The 26,126-nt window shown below is 36.3% G+C and overlaps 1 protein-coding gene across 1 annotated transcript in view; it reads right to left on the bottom strand.

Moving 5' to 3' along the window:
• Positions 1-2,738: 2,738 nt before the first annotated feature.
• The window catches only part of YES1 (YES proto-oncogene 1, Src family tyrosine kinase), a 66,030-nt gene continuing 42,642 nt past the window's right edge, over positions 2,739-26,126 (bottom strand). Inside the window, exons 3-12 of the mRNA XM_045527896.1 lie at positions 24,788-24,887; positions 21,962-22,060; positions 20,506-20,609; positions 20,263-20,412; positions 17,969-18,124; positions 17,624-17,803; positions 14,141-14,217; positions 12,661-12,814; positions 10,839-10,970; positions 2,739-5,330 (exon numbers count right to left, since the gene is read on the bottom strand). Of these exons, the coding sequence (XP_045383852.1) occupies positions 5,122-5,330; positions 10,839-10,970; positions 12,661-12,814; positions 14,141-14,217; positions 17,624-17,803; positions 17,969-18,124; positions 20,263-20,412; positions 20,506-20,609; positions 21,962-22,060; positions 24,788-24,887 (1,361 nt within the window). The 3' untranslated portion in view covers positions 2,739-5,121. The remainder of the gene's footprint in view (positions 5,331-10,838; positions 10,971-12,660; positions 12,815-14,140; positions 14,218-17,623; positions 17,804-17,968; positions 18,125-20,262; positions 20,413-20,505; positions 20,610-21,961; positions 22,061-24,787; positions 24,888-26,126) is intronic.

Below are 26,126 nucleotides of genomic sequence, written 5' to 3'. Positions count from 1 at the left end.
ATAATCTTATTTTTAATATAATATTGTGTATGTTGCTACTGTACTGAAAATGTTTTTGTATAAACTGTCACTTTTGATATAATAGTTTCCTATTAACTATTTTCTACTGATACAGTTGTTGGTATTACATATGATGAGTATCAGTCAGGGCGCAAACTGGAAACAGATGGCACAGTCAAATTAAGATAAATCAAAGATATTTACAAAGAGGTGTGCAGTAGAGGGGAACCATAGGGATTGATACAGTAGGTGGAATTAGTAACAGCAAAATTGTCAACACCCCTAAAACAGAAAAGATATGTAATGGGAGCTGCTACCAGTCCTCAAAAGGAGAGAGCGGGCAATGCAGGAGAGGCCATAGTGAGAGGGCCGAATGGTTGGCTGAAGGGCATAGCCAGCCCAAACTCACAGGGAGGGAGCCCGAGGATAAATACCTTGGCCTCTCTCTTTCCGGTTTCCTCCAGTCTTCTGCCAGAGCTCCTCACTGGCCTGACACCACAGGAATCCAGAGAACAGGGGAACCATCTGGTAAGGACAGGTCAGCCTTCCAGCAGAAGCAGGGCAGAGTCCTCCCTGGATGTGGAGGGCAAACATAATATTGGGCACACGTTGCTTATTTTAATCAGAAAGAAGTATTCCTTTCTCAAATAACAATTTGAATGTTAATTACTCAGTACTTTGGTTGCTTGTGACAAAAACTCAACTTGATATAGTTTAAACAAAAAAAGCAGACACTGAAGGAAGGGCAGGGAAGAGCTGATTTTAGGGAAATAAATGCCGCTGGGCAAACATCCTGTTTCTCAACTCGCACGTTAATTTCTTTTGTAACCAAATGGGGATCTGGTCTGCAGCAGCACCGGAATGGCATCCTCACAGCAGTGCAATCAGACAGGAGATGAGACCCATCTCCCAACTCCACACAGAAAGTTTGGAGAACTTTACCATGAGGTCTAAATGAAGATTTGCATAAATGGGATGGGAAGACTGATTTGGAAAATGCTAATTCTTACCAAATTAGTTTATAAGCATAATATAATCCCAACCAAAATATCATTTGAATTTTTTTGGAATATGAAAAATAGAAGTCTACACTTGTTCAAGAATTTGTCAGGATACCAAGATTAAAAAAAATAGCAAAAGGAACTTGCCCTACTGATTATTAGATTATCAAGGGATAGTAATTAAAAGTATGTTGATGGAAGAAATGACAAGTTAATTGAACATGTGTGTAGATGTGTATAATAAATGCAGGAATCCAAACCAATGGGGTGGGAACGGATAACCAATAATTGGTGCTAGGAAAATTATATGGGGGAAAAAAAATTATGCTAGGCCCTTAAGTCATATTCTATATTCAACTTCCAAACAAATTGAAACATTAAAAAGAAAGTAGCATAAACATTAATATAGATGAGGTAAATATTTAATCTTGGGGTGATAAGGACTTTCTAAGCTTAAAAAAGAATAGACTTGACAACATAGAAATGAATGACGTAAATGTCAATAATTACATTTAAGGCCAGGTGCAGTGGCTCACGCCTGTAATCCTAGCATTCTGGGAGGCCAGGAGTTCAAGACCAGCCTGAGCAAGAGTGAGATCCCGTCTCTACTAAAAGTAGAAAAATTAGCCGGGTGTCATGGCACACGCCCATAGTCCCTGCTACTGGGGAGGCTGGGACAGGAGGATCACTGGAGCTCAGGAGGAGTTTGAGGTTGCAGTGAGCTATGATGACACCACTGCACTCTACCCAGGGCAGCTAGACTGTCTCAAAAAAAAAAAAAAATTACATGTGAAGTTAAGGCAAACAGCAAACTAGAAAACATTCTTAAATTGAGAAAGTATTACTACACTACAAAAATACTAAGTAGGCCGGGCGTGGTGGCTCACGCCTGTAATCCTAGCACTCTGGGAGGCCGAGGCGGGTGGATTGCTCGAGGTCAGGAGTTCGAGACCAGCCTGAGCAAGAGTGAGACCCCGTCTCTACTAAAAAAATAGAAAGAAATTATCTGGACAAATAAAAATATATAGAAAAAATTAGCCGGGCATGGTGGCTCATGCCTGTAGTCCCAGCTACTTGGGAGGCTGAGGCAGGAGGATCGCTCGAGTCCAGGAGTCTGAGGTTGCTGTGAGCTAGGCTGACGCCACGGCACTCATTCTAGCCTGGGCAACAAAGCGAGACTCTGTCTCAAAAAAAAAAAATACTAAGTAAATGTTTACTAAATGAAGTGTTTGCGTTGATTAAATGTTACTTTTTGGAAATCCAGGAAAAAGTTATTAACAATTTTAGATGATAAAAAAGTAAAAGGTAATTAACACTATTACCTTATTGAAAATAGCAAATACTTTTGGCCATTCAAATTTAATAGCATTTTTCATTTTTAGAAAATTAACTCCTTTATGGTCAAAAGTGGTCATTCTATTTTATATCCTTCACATAGATTCTCTATAAATAGCTTTACTCAAATCACTTAGGTTTCTCTATTAACTGTACTTGCTGGTATAATTTTAAAAAAAAGAAAGAAAATACTTGTAAAAATAATGTCACTCACCTGACATGGAAGATTAACTACATAGGATGAGTTTAATAATGTTCTGAATTTAATAAAGAATTAATTTAACTCTGTTTAGGAGTTACAAGTAACTGAACATTTTTTTCAATGGCAGAATAAATTCAGAATATACCAAATTTTTAAAAACTAATGAGAAAATATGAATAACAACTAAAAAGATAAATAGGTGCATTCAATGAGAATTTTTATTTCAATTATCCACAAAATATTACAATACTTTATAAAAATATTAAGTTTTAGGCTACCATTATTCATTAAAAAAAGTGTGCTAGGCTGTTTTTGACAACTTCCTTTTTTGGTAAAGGTTAAGTTCCACTTAAGACACTGAAAACAAAAAGCTGTTGGAAGAAATCTTCAAATGTACAAAGTTGTTTATTTTTCTTGGCAATTTAAAAATACATAACAACTTAAAATGAATACACATTAAGTTAGTGTTTTATCCTTACTATACAATTGTTATTATAAGGAACTGTTCCATTCAGTTAAAACCTAATGAACACCATCAACTTTTCCTGGCTTATTTTTCTGATCATAATTAGTACATAATTTGTTACCTTTTTAAAAATGCTTAGAAAAATTACAATATCATAGTTTACATAAAGCCTTTTAAAAATCTGTCACAAATTGTAGATGTTAAGGGTAAATTATGATGATACTCCTCTTACGAAGACCCCCTTGATAGAGGAATTCAATACTAAGCAGGTTACGTAAACAGAAATAACCACCACAATTTTTAGTACCAAAACCATTGCCAACTTGCATGATGTTCATTTGTCACATTTTAAAATACTTTGAATTTGAACACATATACCATGGCACAGAATTTTAAAGTTATTCATTAAATCAGGTAAGTGACGGTAGTTAAAAATGATACCCTGAAAATATAGGAACCTGACATAATGCTTTATTTAAAGTGTGGACTATAAAGGAATATTTTAAAAACACAAATACCAGACTTTTATTTATCAGATTCACTTCTTCCATTCCTTAGACACTTAAAGCAGAATACTGCTATTTGAATTCATATTTTGGAATTGCTTTCTGATTTAATCATAAAAATCAATCTTATTTTGTATGTTTCACTTTTGCACTTGAAATGGGCAAAAATTGTTCCCCTTTTCACTACTGTTACTATTCAGAATAATTTTTCCTCCCCAAATAAACTATAATCTAAAAGGGAAAAAATGATCACCAGTAAAGTGTATTTAAAAAGTGACTGTAGATTCAAACAGGGATTTGGAAACTGGAGTTCTAAAAATGCTTTGCATAAAACTGTGTCTCACTGGAATTAGTGTGAAGGCTTAACTTCACTATTTTGAGGCTATGACACTCATTTAGTGTACATGTTAAGAAAAATTAGTTTTATAGTCCTACCTTATAACTCTTAAAGTCTCAGAAAATAGCTAAGTGAGGAGCTTTGAGTGCCAGCAAAGCTATTTTGTCACTCCATGGCATCAACATTAAACATTACATTCCATCCCTCTACCTGTAAAACTTTCACATTTTCTTTTCCCATAATTCTTTTAAATACGTTTTCCTCTCTGTCTATATTCAATACAATCAAAAGTGCATTTAAGTCCCTGGATCTTGTGATAGTTTCTATGTGTGGCACCCATCACCGTAAAAACATAATAGCAACATCTCACGGTACCAAGTCTATTTTTTTTTTTTTAACAAAAGGACTATTTAATTAAAAGCTGGGTCTTACTTTTCATGCTCTTGAAAGATTAAAAGATTTCCCCTTGGCTTGGATAGTTCAATTTCAATTATATATTACCTTAAAAAAAAATCAAGGCAACCCTATAAAAGACTAACTCATTTTCTAGTTACCTTCATTATTCCAAATTGAACTATTCAGAAAATGACTGAACCGAAAATTTTCTTATTCTACTTTCCGGTTCCATGAATATGAGTGATAACATAGTGCATTATACTTTCAAATTCCACTGTTGTGGTCTAACATTTAATCAAGTTTTAGATGCTGTTTATATTCCTAAGTTTCTGAAAACCCTGGCCCATTTCCATGCAAGAGGAGGCATATATATTAAGATTGCATACTGTTTAATGAAAAACTTTTGAAAATGATAAATTGAAGAAATTTTCAAAAACTGGAATGGAATTATTTGGTCCTATGACGTTTCTTAATTTTAGATTTTATTATGGTATAACTTTTTATCTCCCAAGTTTTGTCTATAACAATAAATAATTTTCCCTTAACAATTCTGAGTTTGGGGAAGAAAGGAAATGATTTTTAAGCAGTAGCCTTGCTGTTCTTCATTACCATGCTATCACCCCTACTGTCATTAGTATCTTAGTTCTGTTTTCTTTGGACCCTGAAATAAGTTGGAAAATTCATCACTGGTTCTTTAGAGTTTAACACATGAGGGAAAAAAGTGGTTTTGTGCAACCATATCTGGAATTCCAGTTTACCATTAAAAACATGCAGAGTAAAGAAGATTTTCTTCTTTTGATTCCTGTACATAAGTGAGAAACTCTACACAAGTTCTTTACATTTTGGCAGATTTCTGCATATAAAATAGGCTACTTGGATTATAAATTTTCTCCTGGCTGGTACTGTGGCTCTGTAGCAGTGAAGTAGTCTTCCAAGAAGGACTGAATATATTCAAACGTCGGTCTTTCATCAGGGTCCTTCTTCCAACACTGATTCATCAAGTCATGGAGGGATTCTGGACAGCCCTGAGGGCAGGGCATCCTGTATCCTCGTTCCACCTGCTCCAGCACTTCTCGGTTTACCATACCTACCCACACAAGAGTCAGACATTTAAAAAATGGTCCTACCACTACTAGCAAAAGAAAAAACAAATTTCTTACACTAACTGATTCAAGGTATATTAAGTTTATTTAGTGAAATGATTCTTTCAACAGAGAAAGTAAATAAATTCTAAACATCAGAGTATATCAAGAAGAGCTTAGGAAATGCTAATCTATGTTTTCACATATCTAATTTTTTTCTTTTTTTCCCCTTGAAGCAGAGTCTGGCTCTGTCACCCAGGCTAGAGTGCAGTGGCATCATCATAACTCACTGCAAGCTCAGTTCCTGGGCTCAAGCAATCCTCCTGCCTCAGCCTCCTGAGTAGCTTAATTTTTTCTATTTTTGGTAGACATGGGGTCTCACTCTTGTTCAGGCTGGTCTCGAACTCCTGGCCTCAAGCGATCCTCCTGCCTTGGCCTCCCAGAGGGCTAGGATTACAGGTGTGAGCCACTATACCTGGCCTACATTTTTTTTCTATTAAAAAAAACTGTATGAGTATTATATTTTGAGCTTTTCATCTAGGTAGGTAGTATCACCTTCATAAGTGAAATCCAGTACATTTTGCCAACCATGGAAATATAACCAGAAGTTGTTAGGGAGAAGCAGAAAAGGAACAAGGGAATTAATATTCAATGAGAGCTTACTATAACTGAAGAACTTTTTTCTCCACTTTTATGCCTTTGTTCTTTTATTTTATGCTTCTTTATTATTTTAATTGACTGTTAAGATCAACTGAAATATACCTGAACCTACAAAAATAACTTCTAATCACCAATAATCTTTCATTCAAAACTTGATCCTTCATAATTATGACAACCAGAACTATTAAATTATTTTATACCAACAGTTATGAAAGTAAAATATGGCAAAAATGGCATCTAATGGAAATACCCTCTATTCAGGAAGAAAACTGTGCCCTGTAAGGGAATTTCTGAACTTGCAAATAAGATACAACTCCCTGAGCACAGAGGGAATCAGGTCTCTCCCTTCCACTCCTCAGTTATAAAAGCAAAAAAAAAAAAAAAAAGGAGACTTGAAAGATTATAAGACTGTCAATACCTAAAATCCAATGGTACTTCCTATAGCTCTCACTCTGTCAATAATTTTAAACATTACATACTTGTCTGCATTTGCCAAGGTTTATTATTGTCCCAAAATAAGCCTAGTAAACAGAAGCTGTTGCTTTGAAATGGACAGCCTGCTGTGGGAAAAGCCTTTCTGAATCCTCTTCTAATCATCAAAAAAAGACAATGATGCTTAGGTATCTTTTTCTTCTGTAAAGACTGTCAATGTACAAACTCTGATTCTTATCTGAACACTTAACTAGAATAACCCAATTATATTAATTTTTATGTATTTTGATGTTTCCCTGTTGAACTGACCCTTTTTATCCTTAATGAAACATGTCTTTTTGTCTCTAGAGATATTTCATGCCTTAAAATCTTTTCCACAGGCTTTCTTTCAGTTAGCATTTACAGAGTATCTTTTTCCATCCTTTTAATTTCAATCATTTTGAATACCTTACACAAAGTGTGTCTCTTATAGCATTTATGTATATTTAAAATCCAGTCTAATCTGTCTTTTAATTGAAATGTGTAGTGCACTTAGATGTAATATAATTATAGATGTAGTTGGGCTAAACTCTACCATCCTGAAATCCAGTACATTTCACCAACAATGGAAATACATAAATAACTAAACTATTACATAAACTATTATATAAATAAACTATTTGTCTCATCTATTCTTTTTTCTTCTCTTGCTTTTTATTGTGATTAAGCCAGCATCCTTCATCATTCCATTTTTTCTATTAGCTTTTTATGTTACCATCTTTTATTACTTTAGTGGTCATCACTGAGATTACAATATGTCTTTGGCTTATTATACTTTAAATAAGCACTTTCACACCTTCCAAACAAAAGAAACATGGAACAGTTTATCTGTTACTCCTTCATCTCCTCTGCCTTTTTCTGTTATTATTGTCATAGAATCTATTTTTATAAACATTTTAAGTTCAGTAAGATATTTTTATTGTTGGTGCTTTAGATCAGCAGTTTCCCCTGAAATACTTTAAAGACATAATTTCATTCTTTTCTGGCTTCCATATCCTGAGGAAAAGTCAGCTGTCGGTTGTTTCTGTGTAGATAATATACAGTCTAAGTATCCCTCATTTGAAATGCTTGGGACCAGAAATGTTTCAGATTTTGGAATATTTGCATATACATAATGAGATATCTTGGGGATGGCACTCAAGTTTAAACATAAAATTCATTTATGTTTTATATACACCTAAGACACACAGCCTGAAGGTAATTTTACGCAGTATTTTTAATAGTTTTGTGCATGAAAAAAATTTTGACTGTATTTTGTGACCCATCACATAAGGTCAAGTATGGAATTTTCCACTTGTGGTGGTATCATGTCAGTGCTCAAAAAGTTCTGTATTTTGGATTTTTGGATTAGGGATACACACTGTACCACCTCCTTATGGCTGCTTGATTTAGATTTTTGTAATTTGACCATAATATGCTTGCTTGAAGTTCATCGAGTTTATTTATTCTGCTTGAGGTTCAATGAGTTTACTGAATCTGTGGGTAGGTTCTTTTTATCATATTTGGAAGGTTTTTTACATTACTTTTTTCAAATATTACTGCTATTTCATTTTCTCTCTCCTCTCCTTCTGGGACTCCAATTACATATAAATTAGACCTTTTCACTATGTTTCACTTGTTTCAAAGTTCTGGGTTTTCTTTCATTCTTTTTTATCTATGGATTACTTTGGGTGTTTTCTGTCAACGTGTCTTTGAATCCACTAATCTTGCTATTCTACCCATCTAATGAGTTCTTAATTTCATATTATGTTTTACAGTTCTAAAATTTCCATTTCTTTTTTATAGATTCCAAATCTGTTGAAATTTTTGTTTTTCATCATTTTGCCAAACTTTTCTACTTTAACATTTTAAATATCACTATTTTGAAGTCCTTTGCTAACTCCAAGATGGAGATCATGTCCGGGTCTGCTTCTATTGATTTGGAACTCTTAATAATCAGTCATCTCTTTCCTTCTTCATATGTCTAGTAACTTTTTATGCCAAACATTTTGAATCATACATTGTAGATTATCTGGATCATGTTATCTTTTCCTAAAGGATGTTAAGTTTCATCCTACTTGTAGTTAATTTTTACTGGTTGATCACTCAGATCTGCCAGTAAGTCAAGGCTTGGTTTTAGGTTAGTCCAGTTTTGCCCTTTCTCCTAGGGCATGGCCCTTCTGGTGTCTCAACAAAAAGTATAGAGTATTCCCCGTCTATTCACCTCAGCTGAGCAAGAACTCCCCAGCACTCTGTAGACTCTGAACCATGCTCAAATCCCCAGCCTCCCAGTGGCTATTTCCTGTTAGGTCTCCCAGAGCTTCTCCCTTCATATATGCAGATTAGGAGTTGATCAAGGACCTGAGGGAATTTTTTTTTTTTTTTTTTAGACAGGGTGCCTGGGCAAGAGTGCAGTGGCTTCACCATAGCCCACTGCAACCTCAAACTCCTGGGCTCAAGTGATCCTCCTGCCTCAGCCTCCTGAGTAGCTGGGACTATAGGCTTGCACCACCATGCCCAGCTAATTTTTCTATTTTTAGTAGAGATGAGGTCTCATTCTTGCTCAGGCTGGTCTTAAACTCCTGGCCTCAAGCAATCCTCCCACCTCAGCCTCCCAGGGTACTGAGGGGAATTTTTAAGCAGAATTTTAGAGTTCTTTCCCTGTGGCTCCTTCCTCTCTGGGACCCTGGCCTCCAGACCCCAGCACTTGGATCTCTGTTTTGCTCACCAAGAATGATGCTGTCTGGGCTTATCTGCCATATACCCTTTTAGAAAAATGCTTTCAGGGAGAAAGCTGATATAAATTTAGGGTTTATCTCACGTGCTTTCCCTGTTTAAGGATTGTGGCCTTCATCAGTTGCTGTGCAATGTTAAAACAGTTCTTTTACACATTCTAACTTTTGTAGTAGTTTGTAGTAGGACAATAAGCTGGATATTAGTCACTCTGTCACGGCCAAGACTGAAAGTTCCTCATGACTGTAGACTTAAAGTGAAATACTTAGCATGGCTGGTTTTTTCCCCCTCCAGTCATGTTTGCAGGTATGAGTAGGTGGAGCTGGATTTACCTAGTGCAGTGATTTTGCTATGCAATGGTGATGAAATGAGAGAAGGGCAAAGGGCAAGTGTAAATGCAAGGGAATAATTATACTGCTTGACCATGGAATGTAAGGATTAGAGTGGTTTCATGAAGAGGGGAGAGGCAGGAAAAGGTGGCAGAATCAATGGATTAAAGATCCTGGTAGTGTCAGAAAATTGCTAGGGTTGGGGTAGAGAGAGTTAGCTGGGAAGATGGGAGGTGGTGAGTAGAGAGTGGATACATGAAGCTGAGATTATGAGAGGACTGCAGTTATTGATAACGTTAAGGTTTAAGATATGAACATGGGAAGACTGGCAAAGGTAGAATGGAAGATAAGATCATGGAGGAGAAGAGTCCAAACAACAAGTGACCAGGGAAATGGAAAAATCATGGATATGTGTATTAAGATGACCATGAATTAAGACAGGAGTGGAGTCTTATTAAAGAGGGCAATGGTGAGTCATTATTAAGTATGAAGAACTTAAATAGTGAGTATCAGCAAAAACAGCAACAAGGGAAAGTGGGTGATAAAATTTGATGGCACCAGATCCACAGTTGGAGGTATCAGGCAGGAGGAATATGCTAGATAATATGCAAAAACTGTAAGATTAGCATAACAGTTTTTCCTGAATATTGGATTTTACAGGTTTTTATTCTCTTCAACTATTAGGAAATTTCAGTAGAAAAGTTTGAGAAGTAACAGACTAAAAGAATATTTAATTGTAGCTGAATTTCAAGTGAGCTAAAATATCCCCTTCCCCCCAGAAGCTATATAATCTTATTGTTGAGAGGGAAACATTTTTATTTTTCCTCTTTATTAATGACAGATACAATTCTTAAAGTAATGATTTATAAATATGCTTTGTTAGGAGAAGTAAAACAAGAAAAAGATCTCAAAATAGTCTATTGATAAAACAGGGCAAATATATATTTAGAAAAATACACCAGTCACAATACTAGAAATTACTTTCGGGGGAGTAGAGATGACCCAGGATTACTTTGGTGGGGAGGACGGGCAGCAGAAATGACCCAGGATATTTAAGGTAGGCTTATTATCTTAGCACACAGTACAGATAAAACGCCCCTCAGGAAGACGTCCCATGTGGGAAAGCTCAGGTGCATGCAGGGCACACCTCACGTGCTCACCCTGTCAAGGACTGTGGCTCTCACTGGCTGCTGTCTACTCGCCGCCAAAGTAAACAGAAGGGGCAGGGAGACGGAAAGAGAAGAAATAAAGGCCCTTTCCCTCCCTTATATTTTTGTTCCTAATAAACTCCTGATAAAGTCACTGATGGGATAACCAAGACCTAGTAAAATGTAGGCTTACCTGGATATGGCACTCTGCCCTTTGTTACCAGTTCTGTTTGCAGAATTCCAAATGACCACACATCAGACTTTATTGTAAATCGACCATATAGTGCAGCCTCAGGAGCTGTCCATTTGATTGGAAATTTTGCACCTAAAACAATATTGACCATATTGCTTAAATCAATTGTTTAAAAAGTCTATCTGTATAAACATAACATAAGAAGGGCTAATATTCTGTCAATATCCCTACTGTATGTGGCATCAGTGTCAAATTCTTCAAACACAAGATACATAGAATTTATATTAAAATAAATAACATTTCTTCCTAATGAGGTATTCAATGATATAAAAAAGACAACTGGTGGTGGGGACAGTAATTTATTGAAGAAAGTAGAGGCAGAGGCTCTAGTAAGCCAAAAATATGGACTATAGCAGCAGTCTCTACCTTTTTGGCACCATGGACTGGTTTCATGGAAGACAATTTTTCCATGGATGGGGGAGGCAGAGCTCAGGCGGTGATGCCAGTGACAGGGGAGCAGCTACAAATACAGATGAAGCTTTGCTCCTCGCCTCCTGCTCTGTGGCCTGGTTCATAACAGGCCAGGGACCAAAACCAGTCTATAGCCCGGGGGTTGGGGACCGCAGGATTATAGGATCTGTAACTTTTAAGTGCAGTCTGGCACCTAACAGCTGTAGCTAACTATTGGTTTATGAAAGTATATTCTATTGAGTTCTAACGTCTACTGGTTTTTGACCATAATCTCTTTTCTAGTTTATGATGTCTTTCTGCAAAGTTTTATTGTACTATTCAAATATTTAGTGTATGCTTTTTAGGTATAAAGCATTATGCTAATTATAGGAACATAAGCATGGCATTGATAAAGTTTAACACAGTGGAAATAAGATTACAGGTGTTTTACATACTTGAAGTTATTTGTATTTGTGTGTATACAGTGTTGTAAAATAGAATTCTTTAGATAATTCGACAAACAGAAGATCAGTTTTCCTCAGAATAAGCACAACAGATTTCATCTGAAAAGTGGCACCTTGGCTGGGCATGGTAGAATGTACCTTTAATCCTAGCACTTTGGGAGGCTGAGGCAGGAGGATCGCTTGAACCCAGGAGTTTGAGGTTGCAGTGAGCTATGACGACACCACTGCACTCTGGCCCAAGCAACAGAGTGAGACTCTCTCAAAAAAAAATACAAAAATAAAAACAAAAAAAGTGGTACCTAAATTAAGCCTTAAAGAATGGTTTGGGTTTTTATAGGTAAAGATTATGGAACAATAGAAGGATAACCCAGCTGGAGGTAACTGCACTAAGGTATAGAGGCTGGGAAAAAAAGCACTGTGTCTAAAAGCAGGGTTTCTCAACCTTGGCATCACTGACATTTTGGACCTGATAATTCTTTGTGTGGGGTGTCTAGCCTGTACATCCCTGCACATTGTAGGATGTTTAGTGGTATGCCTGGCCTCTATCCACTAAAGACAGGGTCTTTCTCTGTTGCCCAGGTTGGAATGCAGTGACAGGATCACAGCTCACTGTAACCTTGAACTCCTAGGGCTCAAGTCATCCTCCTGCCTCAGCCTCCCAAGTAGGAGTACACGTGAGTGCCACCACACCTGGCTAATTTAGAGATGGGGTCTTTCTACGTTGCCCAAGCTGGTCTTGAACTTCGGGTCTCAAGCAATCCTCCCACCCTGGCCTTCCAAAGCGCTGGGATTATAGGAATGGGCCACCGTGCCAGACCACAGCATTTATGTAAAAGTAACTTTACCTTGTCCTTGTTGAAACTATTAAGTGCTAATAAATAAATAAATAAATAAATAATAAAATTTACCTTGTCTTGCCGTGTATTCATTGTCTTCAATTAATCTTGCTAAACCAAAATCTGCTATTTTGCACACAAGATTTTCTCCTACAAGAATGTTAGCAGCCCGAAGATCTCGGTGAATATAGTTCATTCTTTCGATATATGCCATACCATCAGCAATCTTAGAAAGAAAAAAAAACACAAAACATATGCTACAAAGGGAAGCAGAGAGAAGACAATTTTGGCTAATGTTTAATGAAATCACTTATAACCATATATCTCAAAAGGAGATGATGGTAACAGGGCATAGTCTAGGAAATAATAAGAAAAATAGAAAACATTATAATAAAAAAAGCAAGCTAAATCCAGATTTCAAAAATCTGACACTGCTCTGGAGGCCAAGATTTTTAACCTCACAGTATACCGAATCACCATTAACAGCATAACGTCCTCATGTCTTCTTCTGTCAGTGGTAGAAAAGATAAATCACAGGGTTATTTAGTCCCTCTGGACATAGCCCATCAAAGTCCATTGTCAGACACAATCTAAGATATCCAGGTGATAATGGTATTAACCAAAAGGTAGAGGTTGGTAAACTACAGCTTATAGGCCAAATGTGGCCTTCAGCCTCTGTGGCCTGAGAACTAAAAATGGTGTTCACATTTTTAAAGGGTTGTGTAAAAAAAAAAAAGATGAAAAAAAGGTACGAGAGATTTTATGTGGCTTACCAAGCCTAAAACATTTACCTGGTTGTTCACAAAAAAATGGTTTGCCGACCCCCACTACTATAGTGTCTAAGAGCACAAAACAGGCCTGCTATATGTTCATATGTATAGTTTCTCAGCATGAAGTCTGTCTAAATAGACAGATCTGTGGACATGTGGATGTTCACTGAGAAGTAAGAGTTCCGGAACCAGCATGTCAACCAAAGCCAATAAAAGGCCCTTAGAACACTTATCACATGTATGGATAGGAACTTTTAATAGTTTTCACTGTATATTTTAAACAAAAAGTTGAAGAGTTAAAAAGTCCCATTTTAAACTATATATTGCCATCTTATAACAATTCCTGTTTTGGACTATGTTAAATAAAAAATTCAGCATACACTTTAGATTACTAATATTTTCTTTGGAATAGCATTCATCCATTTTAATTTTCTTAAAATTCATCTGTTGAAAAATAAATACATATAGACTTTATATTTGTGAAGCATGTATCTTCCATATTTTCTAAAAGGCCATATGATACAGGACAGCACTAGATGGGGAGTTAGAGAGCTGGTTCTAATATTGGTTCTGCTACTAACAAGTCACAATTTTAGATGCCTTTGGTCTTTAGATACCACAATATTTTTAACATTAGGAGCTCACATTGGATCATCTCTAATGTTCCTTCCAGTTCTAAAATTTCATTAGTTCACTTTATAAGCTATAATATTCCACTAAGATTATTCTACATTTTAATGTATACTTTCAATCCAAATTGATACATGTATATATACAAATACCTGAGCAGCCATATCGACTAGTTGTGGAAGCTTCAAATACTTTCCATCTCCTTCCTTAAGGAAATCTAATAAGCTCCCTGTAAAAGACAGCACAATATTCATGAAAACTAATCAAATCTTACATTAGGACTGAAACAAATAGTCTTCCACCCCGCACCACAACATAAAACTTCTTAGCTTTTCATTTTTTCATTTTTTTTTTTTTGCAGTTTTGGAATTTCTGAATAATAATCTTGATTCTAGAAGAGGTCCTTAAACTGAAAATTTGAAAACTCCTGATAACATATGAAAAGGCGAAAATGCATTAACTTTACCAGATGAAAGGCATTTTCCTTGCTTTGATCAATATCCGAATTTTGATTCAAAAAGTAGTATTAGATACATACTTTTAAATCACTTTCAATCAGTAAGTCAGACAACTGGGAATATCTTGGGATGGTTAAAACTAAATTTAGGTAACTAAATGAGCTGTGGTGGAAGTGCTGCCCTGATCAGCTTCTCTCAATTTTGGCAGAAGGTACCACTGAACAGCAAAGTACTGTGAATAGCAGCAAACATAAGGCTAGAAAGGAAGTCTAATTGCTGCCTCCCTATTACTGGTTAAAAGCTTACTTATGTATTCGAATTTAATCAAGAAAAAACATCAGGCAAATGCAAATTAAGGCACATTTTATAAAACATAAAACTGGACTGTTCTCTTCAAACATAACAATACTATGAAGGACAAAGAAAGGCTGCAGAATGGCTCCAGATTAAAGAAAAGTAAAGAGAAACGACATGTAAATGCAACGCATGACTACAGACTGATTAGGGAAGTGTAGTTGGTGGACTGGTCAAGAGATAAGGAAATCCGAAATACCAAGTGAAGGAAATAACATCAACAAAATCAGGGAAACAGGGGCAACACGAAGATCTGTCTAGAATAGTGGGTTTATGTTGGAGTACACGAGGCGGGTCAACTGCTAAGTAACTGAATATCGAAGTAAGACAGAGTTTTCTTTTTGTTTTGTTTTTTTTGAGACAGCATCTCTGTCACCACATGTAGAGTGCAGTGGTGTCATCATAGCTCACTACAACCTCAAACTCCTGGGCTCCAGCAATCCTTCTGCCTCAGCCTTCAAAGTAGCTGGGACTATAGGCACATACCGTGATGCCTGGCTAATTTTTCTATTTTTAGTAAAGATTGGGTCTCGCTCTTGCTTAGGCTGGTCTCTGATGCCTGAGCTCAAGCAATCCTTCTGCCTTGGCCTCCCAGAGTGCTAGGATTACAGGCTCAAGCTACCGTGCCTGGCACAAATTACAGAGTTTTAAAACTAGAAAGGACTTTTGTTATCTTGTATGCTAAATTTCCGATCTGCGAATAATCCTACCCAGTGGTCTGACGATACAGAATTTTACCACGTTCTCCCAATTAAATAATTCTTGAAATCAATATACAGAGCTAAATGGCTAGATGGATCATTAGCCTCTTACTTCCTTTACATACATACATGTATTTATTAATTAGAGACAGGGTCTCACTCTGTCTCCCAGGCTGAAGTGCAGTGGCATGATAATAGCCCACTGCAAACATCCAACTCCTGCTGGGCTCAAGGCATCCCAAATGTAGCTAGTACTACAGAAGCATGCCACCATACCCGGCTAATTTTTTTATTTTATTTTTTTGTAGTGAAAGGGTCTTGCTACGTTGCCCAGGCTGGTCTTGAACTCCTGGCCTCAAGCAATCCTCCCAAAGTGCTGAGATTACAGGCATGAGTCACTATGCCTGGCCCCTCCATTATCTTTTTTTAAGCTACCAATATCTTGATTGAAACTTCTTGTTTCTCCCTTCCTCTTCTGGTTCATTCAATGCACTCTTTGACAAGGCATATTTGGCTGTTGTTGCAGTAGAAATTGTTTTGAAAGAGTGCTTTGGGACTTTAGTTATGTTTTGGCTATTAATTATTAGGCTGTGTCAGTTCTTAGCTTTTGGTTTCAGTCCCTTTTGAGAGAAAAGAAATTTTCCTATAGCAAATGTGAAGCTTGTAGTTAGCCTTGTCACCACTAGATGGAACTACATCACTGGTCAAGATAGACTACTGGAGAGGGTAACATAATCAGTGACTTTATACACTACTGACTCAAGAGATTAAAAAAAAAAAGAAGGGGATCAAATTCAAAATGGATGAGTATCAGGCCTATAGCCCTATTTATGGACTTATTGGTTCTTCTAAAGCATCATTTGCACAGGGAAAAAAAGAGAAGAAGCCAGGGGTGGTGGCTCACACCTGCAATCCTAGTACTTTGGAAGGCTGAGATGGGAGGGTTGCTGCTTCAGACTGGGACTTCAAGACAAGCCTGGGCAACAAGTGAGACTCCACCTCTACAAAAAAATAAAAATTAGCTGGGCATGGTGGTGCGCACCTGTGGTCCCAGCTACTTGAGAGGCTGAGGCAGGAGGATCACTTGAACCCAGAAGTTTGAGGTTGCAGTGAGCTATGATTGGGCCACTGCACTCTAGCCCAGGCAACAGAGCAAGACTGTCTCAAAAAAAGAGGGGAAAAAAAAAAAAGAAAGAAAAGAAAGAAAGAATATCAACCTTCTCTTCTCACTATCCTCTTGCCCTAACTAACCCTGTCACTGAAGATTCCACCTTGCAGTCTGGAGTTTGGGAGAATGGACAGATTTTAACTGATAGTAATAGGGGAAAAAAGTCTCTAGAGGTCCTAAGTATGGAGATTATATTTATATTAAAATGCGATAAAACTAATTTATTTTAACTTTACCTTATTTCTTTGCTTTAGTACTAAAGATGTATCTTTCTGTTTTTATTTTATTTTTGAGACAGAGTCTCTCTGTTGCCTGGGCTAGAGTGCCGCGGCCTCAGCCTAGCTCACAGCAACTTCAAACTCCTGGGCTCAAGCGATTCTCCTGCCTCAGCCTCCGGAGTAGCTGGGACTTAAGGCACGCGCCACCATGCCCGGCTAATATTTTCTATATATATTTTTAGTTGCCCATATAATTTCTTTCTATTTTTAGTAGAGACAGGGTCTCGCTCTTGCTCAGGCTGGTCTCGAACTCCTGAGCTCAAGCAATCCACCCACCTTGGCCTCACAGAGTGTTAGGATTATAGGCATGAGCCACTGCGCCTGGCCTGATTTTATCATTTCAATTCAATTTGTATAAACACCTTTTTTTCCTATCTTTCACTTTCCTAGCTATTTTATTTCCTTTAGTCAAACCTACTTTCAAAATACATTCAGCCTGCCTAATTTTCCTTTTAAAGTTTATACTATCTTCTGGAATAACTGCAACTAATCACTAAGCATCCCTTTAAACAAAATGTTAGATTTCTTCTTTTTAAATGTCTACATAAAAATATTGAATTAGAAAACACTATACAATAAAAGCCTATATGCAAAAAATAGAAATGAAGACCTGGTTTTTAAAAAAACAGGTCATTTATCAACATGAATACCTTTGGAGGTACTAATATACACATACCTTTTGACATAAATTCAGTGACAATGTAAATTGGCTCTTCAGAAACAACAGCATAAAGTGGAACAAGTTTGTCATGTCTTAATTTTTTCATTATCTGAGCTTCTTGAAGAAAAGCTTCTGGCATCATTGTACCTGGTTTTAGTGTTTTGATTGCTACTTTTGTGGTTCCATTCCATGTTCCTAAAAAAACAATGCGTTTTACTATTTTAATTTATATTTTAAGGGAGTTTAAACCAAAATTCAGAGACCAGCAGTTACATTAAACATTTAAACATGTTATCGTTAATTGTGGCACTTTAACCTATGGCTAAACAATGACAGAAAACAAAAGTTCAGGCTTCTTACCCATCCATACTTCACCAAAACATCCTTGTCCTAGTTTAACCTCTAGTCGTAAAGATTCTCGAGGGATTTCCCAAGCATCTTTTGCTAGACCTTGAGTCTGAGGTTTCACAGTTGGACACACAGTTGTTAACTTGTGACATAATCCATCAGCATGTTCTAGATAAATGAATAAACTACACTGTGAAATCAATTACTTACAAAAATTAAAGGACATGTAGTGTATCGATGTTTTAAAAAGTTAGGCAGGGCGAGATGGCTCATACCTATAATCCTAGCACTATGGGAGGCAGAGGCGGGAGGATCGCTCAAGGTCAGGAGTTTGAGACCAGCCTGAGCAAGTGCAAGACCCCTATCTCTACTAAAAAAAAAAAAAAAAAAGAAAAAAAGAAAAATTAGCTGGACAACTAAAAATAAATAAATAAATAAATAAAATATATATATATATGCATATATATATATATTAAAAACTAGCCGGGCATGGTGGCGCATGCTTTCAGTCCCAGCTACTCGGGAGGCTGAGACGGGAGGACTGCTTGAGCCCAGGAGTTTGACGTTGCTGTGAGCTAGGCTGACACCACGGCACTCTAGCCTGGGCAACAGAGTGAGACTCTGTCTCAAAAAAAAAAAAAAAAAAAAAGTAAAAATTAAAAAAAAAAAATAAAAAGTTAACTGTAGAAAAACGAAAACATAATGTCCTATCAGTTTTATTCTAAAAACATAAACACGAAAAGGAAACTGTTTTTGTTTTTTTGTTTGTTTTTGTGTTTTTTTGAGACAGAGGCTTACTCTTGTTGCCCGGATGAGTGGCGTGGCATTAGCCTAGCTCACAGCAACCTCACACCCCTGGGCTCCAGCAATTCTCCTGCCTCAGCCTCCCAAGTAGCTGGGACTACCGGTGCACATGGCTAATTTTTTCTATTTTTAGTAGAGACAGGGTCTTGCTCTTGATCAGGCTGGTGTCGAACTCTTGAGCTCAAGCGATCCTCTTGCCTTGGCCTCCCAGAGTGTTAGGATTACAGGCGTGAGCCACTATACCTGGCCACAAAAATGAAATTGTCCATAAGAAGCAAAATAAACTATATATAAGTAAAACTTTACAATACAATTTAAAGTTATTATTTATTATTGTGCTAATTCAGCATTTTACAAACATCTCATATAAATGAAGCTTGGAAAACTTATACAACTTTCCCAAAGTCCCACAGTTAGTAAGTGGTGGAGATGGGATTCAACCCCAGGACGATCTGCCTCCTAAGTTCTGCTTTTGGCCACAGAGCTTTATTCCCAAAGTGAATGCTGTCATTAATTATTATACTAATAACAACTAATTTGTAAGAGGCATACCAAAAATCTAGAAAAAAACTTCATTTGGGAGATTGATTTTTAAATAAGGGAGACACAAAGGCTGGTAACCCCAGATTCACAATGGCTTGGCTTGTGAATCCTTGCTTATATAATCTTTCTTATTGTAAATGAGACACAGTTCCTCCTACTCTAAGCAACCACGCAAATTCTCATTTTAACAAAGGCAATTACAAGTGATACAACTGCTTGATAACATGTTTGATCAATGTCAAGACTGCTGGTTGACTTGACAGACTCAGTTTGCAGCTAGCTGTCACTGAAAAAGAAATTACCATGGAAACTTCCCCTCCCTTGGTATTAATCATTTAAAAGACTTTCAGATTCATTCATTCATAACAAAAATTTTTGAGACAGAAAATTTTTGAGACAGATGACTAATATTAAGTACCTTTCAGAGGTCCTTGAAAGACAAGAATGTCCATATAGTTGCTATAGGTTAATTTTCCAGAATAAGGAAAATGTAACTTCAAACCAAATTTCATTAGATTTATACTTTAGGAAATCTCAGGTGATCCAGCCCATACAGGCAAGGTAATCCAAATAAAAATCTGACATAGCTTTTTATGTTAAGTGTTTAGTTTTATCAATATAATATATGTCCATAAATAAAGTATTTGCTTTTATGTTTATTTCCATAATCTATCTTGGTATTTATATATTAGGAAATAAAACTCCACCATGAACACTATACCAATGAGATAAAAGGACTCAAATGATGATAGTCTGCTTTTGGCATACTATATCCAAAAACGCAATTCAAGCACTAAGTATTACCTGGTTCCTCATTTTAAAATAGAATACAGCAGACATTTATTGGACATGCACTGTGTGTAAGGAAGTGTGTTAAACCTAAAGAGAAATGAAGATAGATTCTGTCCTCATAAAATAGAACATGAGGAAGTATTTTTAACTTTGAAATATTCACCTACCTGTGTAGTGTTTCACCAATTTCTGCAGAGTATCGAATTGTGCTCTGGTTGTGATATAGTATCCACCATTGTCAAGTTTCCTAATTTTGTAGTGTTTCACATTGTCACCTCTTACCTCATCCCAATCACGAATGGAAAGGGAATAAGCACCTAGGGAGAAAATGAATACTTATTTACTATATCTTTCTCAAAATATTGACCCAATAAATTTTTATACTTATATTAATATAACAATGTTCATACCTTTAGTAGTTTCACTCTCTCTTACTAAGAAAATACCTCGTTGATTTCCAGGATTGAGAAGTAATCTTTCAGCATCTTTTCTTCCCATTTTGCCAAAATACCATCTGGAAACAAATTAATAGTATTTTGAAGTGAAAAGGTATGATAGACAAATTATACACAAGTATCAATAAGAATGGAGTCAGATACGGAGGATGACAAAGAATAGCTATAGAACACAGCTTAAAATATAATAAAGCATAATTAAAGATTTTTATTAAATAGGACTATTATAAATATTACTGTTAGAATATATTCTCATAGTATTTCCATGTATTGACTACTCAACATATATCTCTTAAAATTCTACCTGGTAGTCACAGGAACGGTAAATGGAGAAGGGAAGGCATTCAAATAACAGATCTTTTCTGTCAGTGACAAATGGCAATATTAACACCATAATAGGAAGAAAAGAAGTGGTTCTTTGGTAATAGTGTGATCATCTGTATTCAGTAAGATACAAGTATATCATATGCAAATTATTAGGAACTCTAAATTCGTGTGGGTTTGATTAGTAGTTTTGTGAATAAAAATGACAGTCTCTGCTGTGAAAGAGCTCACAGAATACTGGAGAAGACAGACAAGAAAATAACAAGCACCAAAGCAAAACAGAGTTATTGAAACAAATTATTTATCATTCATAAAAGCAAACAAATTCTAATAAAGTACCTACTACAAGACACCGTATTAAGTGTTGTACTATAAAAATGAAATGGTATTTATGAATGCCAGATAAACTGGTTTGACCTAAAAGTAGTATGTCACTGAAGGTGAACTGTGACTTTCTAAAAGGTGTAAAAATAGAACACAGAACTTCCATATATACCCCACAACCAGGTTCCCTGTTAACATTTTGCTTTGTCATTATCCTTCTCTCTCTCTAAATATTATATATATTCTCTCTGTATATATATGAATATATATGTGTGTGCATGTATATGTATTTTTTCCTGAACTGACTGTAAGTTGCAATCATGCTGAATTATTATACCAAATACTTCAGTGTGTACTTCCTAAAAGGTAAGTATACCCTCCTACATGGCACCACACTGCAAGTGCCTAAATCAAGAAGTTAACGCTGATACAATACTACACTGAAAGTACATTTTTGAAGTGAGAGTCTGCAAAATATCCAAAGGGTTAACATTTTTTTTTAAAGTAGAAAAATAATGGAGAGAGACTAGGCATAAAGCAGAATGATTGATGCAGATTCATCTATGATCCTACTCTAAGTGGATACTATGACATTAATTATTAATTTTCAAGTAACATCTATTAATATGATACATTAGCTATTAAGTTAGCTGTATTAAGACTGGTATGTAATTCCGTGTGTATAAAGTTGTGGCTAAGTAGAATGTGCATTAAAACATTTTTAAAATCAAAAGAATTAATAAAATATGAAGTAGTGCCATACTCTTCTGCCTGAATGGAATCTGCAGGTGCTACATAATTGCTAGGGATATAACCATTCTTTCCTGTAGCAATTGATCTTGCTTCCCACCAGTCTCCTTCCCTGCAACACATAAAACAACAATCACCACAAGGTAGACTACTGCCCAAGGTACAATATATTGCATTGTCGTCTTGTACCTGATGTAGACAATAGGTATTCCATTTTCTATCTATGCATTTATTTGAACAAGAATTAAACTCAAAGAACAATATTATAAAATAGGTTACATCAATTAAGGTAATAAGACTAAATGAAAGCACAATTGTATACTTCTGCTCCAAACCAAAAAAAAACACCCCAAAGACACTACACACTTTTAGTTATAATATATTGTTTTCACATAATTCCCTAAGCAAAGACAATAAACCATATTGAATAAAGCAATTTGGGAGGTAAATCTTTCAAAGTGTTCAGTTTTGATCGAATGTTATCTTTTTTAACAGCTTTACTGAGATATAATTTGCATACCATAAAATTCCCCCATTTAAGATGTACAGTTTAGTGGTTTTTAACATATTCAGAGTTGTACAACCATTACCACAATCAGTTTTAGAACATTTTCATCACCCAAAAAGAAACTCTGTACCCATTAGCCGTCACTCCTCACTCCCACCACCCTTCCATCTCTATCACTGTCAACCACTAATCTGCTTTCTTTCTCCATGGGTATGTCTACTGTGGGCATTTCATACAAATGGAATCGTACAATATATGGTCTTTTGTGACTGGTTTCTTTCACTTAGCATAATTTTTTCAAGGGTCACCTATGTTGTAGCATGTATCAGTAGTTCATTCTTTTTTTGTTGCCAAATGCTTTTAACAGCACATAAAACTGTAATGTTCTTTTTCAGGCATTTCAGGAAAAAAAAAAACCATCACAATGCCCTAGCACTCCTGCAGCCAAACAATTAACAATGAAGAATAAAATTAAAAATTGAATTTCTAGAATGATACATATTCATAAAAATGTTATCCATAAATATCCCAGTAAGACTAAAATTACAATTCAGAACATGAGAACTATATGTGGTTTATAATATATAAGCCCTGAATTTCCCAAAATTAATATGAAAACAACAAATATTATCAGTCTTTAATAAGGAAGATATATAGGGGATTCACTACAAAAATTCATGTTTTGCTTTGCTGGAGATAAGTATCGAAAATGTACTGTCTAAATTGAAATTTTATAAATGCTTGAGGTGAATTTGCTCTCTAGAAAATGAATGAAAAAATCCTTTGGTGATTCAAATATTTAGAAACTCATACACTTGGTTTGTGGTTTCCTAGTATGTAAGTACTTCCAGATATACAAACTGGAAACTTTGTATTTGATCCTGCTAAGCATGTACTGATTGATTCCAACATTTACTGAGTATCTATTAAATGAAAGGCTTTACAATAGGGTGTGCTGGAAACAAAGGTCAAAAGACAGTCCTTGACCTCAAGGAACTCACAGTCTAGAGGTGGTTTTGCAACCTCAGCACTACTAACACTTTGGGCTTGATAAATCTTTGTTGTGGGGGACTGTCGGGTGCATTGTACGATGTTTACCAATATCTCTGGCCTCTACCCACTAGCAGCACCCCAACTGTGACAACCAAAAATGTCTCCAGACATTGGCCAAATGTTCTCTGGGATTTTGTCCCAGGTTGAGAACCACTGGTCTAAAAGAATGACAAGCAAGTGACAATTTATAATTCTAAATTTGATGAGAGCTGAGAGTGAGGTTTGCACAGGTTGCTATGTGAACACCTGAGAGAGACACTTAATCCAGGAGGTGGTGGAGACTGGGCCAGGCAGGAGAGGAAGAAGGTAAAGAAAGGCACCCTTAAGAAATGACATGAACTATATTTTGAAGGATGAGTACAGCTAGCTAGACAAAGGAAAGAAATGAAGAGACGGGAAGTCACATTCCAGAAAAAAGAAATAGTATGTGTGAAGGCCTGAAGAGTATGAGAAACTTTGGTGGACTGAGAAAACTGCAAGTAATTCCATATGGCTGGGTGGTGGAGTGAGGAAGGGGGAGAAGCACACAGTAAATTCTCAGTGAATGATGGCTACTATTATTGTTGTTTTCCTTTTATCTTGATGGCAACTTGTAGCTACTGAAGAATTTTAAAACAGAGAGACATGACCATATTTTATGTTTTGGAACAATAACTAGTGGCAGAAGGAAGGAAAAGGAGGAAAGGAAACATTACTGGAAGCAAAGAGACCATAAACATATATTCTGAGAAGTTAGTTACGAAGTGGTCACTATGCTTGCTAATGAAATTATGGGATCTGTTTTCTATAAAAAGCATCATATTTTCTGTGTTGGGCCACCAGATGACAAGAAGTCTAAGATCATATAAACAAAAAGCAACCTAATATGTTCAGTTTGGGAATACAGGGGTTCCTCACCTAACTTCTTCCCTTCCTTTTTTAAAGAGATAGGATCTTAAATCATCTGATACTTAGATAAATAGGAAAAGAGAATATTCTCTTTATAAAGTTTTTTTTATAAGTAATAAACTTGCACGTACCCCTTCAATAACTATCCATTCTTAGAACACTACTGTTTATGGCAGAACCATAGCAGCACAATCTACAGAAATCGTAACTTCTGGCTACAGCAGTAGTATGCTTGGTTTCTACAGAAGCCAAAGGCATCGTAAAACCCCGTGCGCAGAGACCCACGTCCCACCTCTCTCATGTCTGGATCATTAACTAGCTCAGTGGTTTCAGTGAAAAGACCAGGTTTCTGTCAGTATTTCTCCCTCACAAAATATTCACGACACTTACGTATTGTTAATTATTTGAAATCTTTCACCCTTTTTAAATGAAAGGTCTTCTGTAGTTCTAGCTTCATAATCATATAAGGCCACAAATATAGTAACACCACCTATCAGAGGAAAGAAAGACCAAGGTAAATTATATAGATAAATTAACAAAAAAAAAAAAAAAAAAAGAACTACTGCCAGCAAAAAAACGATTACTGAGTAACTATGGTCTCCTAACTGTTCAATCCCATATCACACAATTCTCCCCTCTGTCTACAATGGCCTCTCCACTAATCCTCAAAACTTCCAAGTCCATCTGTATCTCTTGAACTTTGCATTTGTTATTCTCTCTCTCTAGAAAGCTCTTTTTCTAGCTCTGCACATAGGTCATTCTCATTAATTAAATCGCAGGTCAAATAATTTCTTCTTGAGGTAGCTTTCCCTGACCAACTACAGGGCCATCACCAATCATTCTAGTTAGTTTCTTCATAGCATTTAAGAAGCATTCATCAGCCTGTTTAGTTGTTTATTTACTAATTACTGTCCAACCCTCATTATAATGTAAGCTATGGGCAGAAACCTCATTTGTCTTGCTCATCTTTCTATACCTGGTACACAGGTACATCATATTTGTTGAGTTAATAAATGAACACTCCTGAATGGAGTATTTTGCATAAGTAAATTGCTTTAGGTAACTAAAGTATGTGTTTAAGTATCAACATTTATTTTAATCATTTTGTATTACTATCTTTCCCAAACATAATCCAAAAAATAATTTAAACTTTTACTAATGACTGAGAAATACCATAACGACCATCTATTACTGAAGTATTTAGAGTTAGCGAGCTGGAATTAAGATTGTAATTGACTCTGACGTCCATAACTCCCCAAATGGAGTATAACAGAACCAGTGTACAGCAGTCCTCTGACCACTGTTATTGGTCCAGAGGCGAGCAGACTGAAGAGACAAATTTATACTCCATGCTTGTAGAAGAAATTTCTCTTCTGCCCCCACTGGCTGCAAACAGGGATGTAAGTTGCTCAGTTTGATGCTAGCAGCTGTTTTGCCAAGCTTAAGGATAAAGCCGACACGCCAAGAAACCCGAGTCCTTGATGACGTCATGGAACTGCTCTATCACAGGATCCTGGAGCTCACCCTACCTTTTTAAGCAGCTGTACTTTGTTACTTCAATGAAAAGGCTTCCTGATATGGGACACTTTACAAAAGAGCTCATTTTCTTTTTTCAAAAAGTTTTTTTTTTTTTTTTTGAGACAGGGTCTCACTCTGTTGCCCAAGCTAGAGTGCCGTGGCGTCAGCCTAGCTCACAGCAACCTCGAACTCCTGGGCTCAAGCGATCCTA

This window comes from Lemur catta, chromosome 16 (assembly GCF_020740605.2).
Source record: "Lemur catta isolate mLemCat1 chromosome 16, mLemCat1.pri, whole genome shotgun sequence".
Taxonomy (NCBI): Eukaryota; Metazoa; Chordata; class Mammalia; order Primates; family Lemuridae; genus Lemur; species Lemur catta.
Note: the sequence above shows the minus strand (reverse complement) of the source record. Positions and strands in the feature narration are given on the sequence as shown.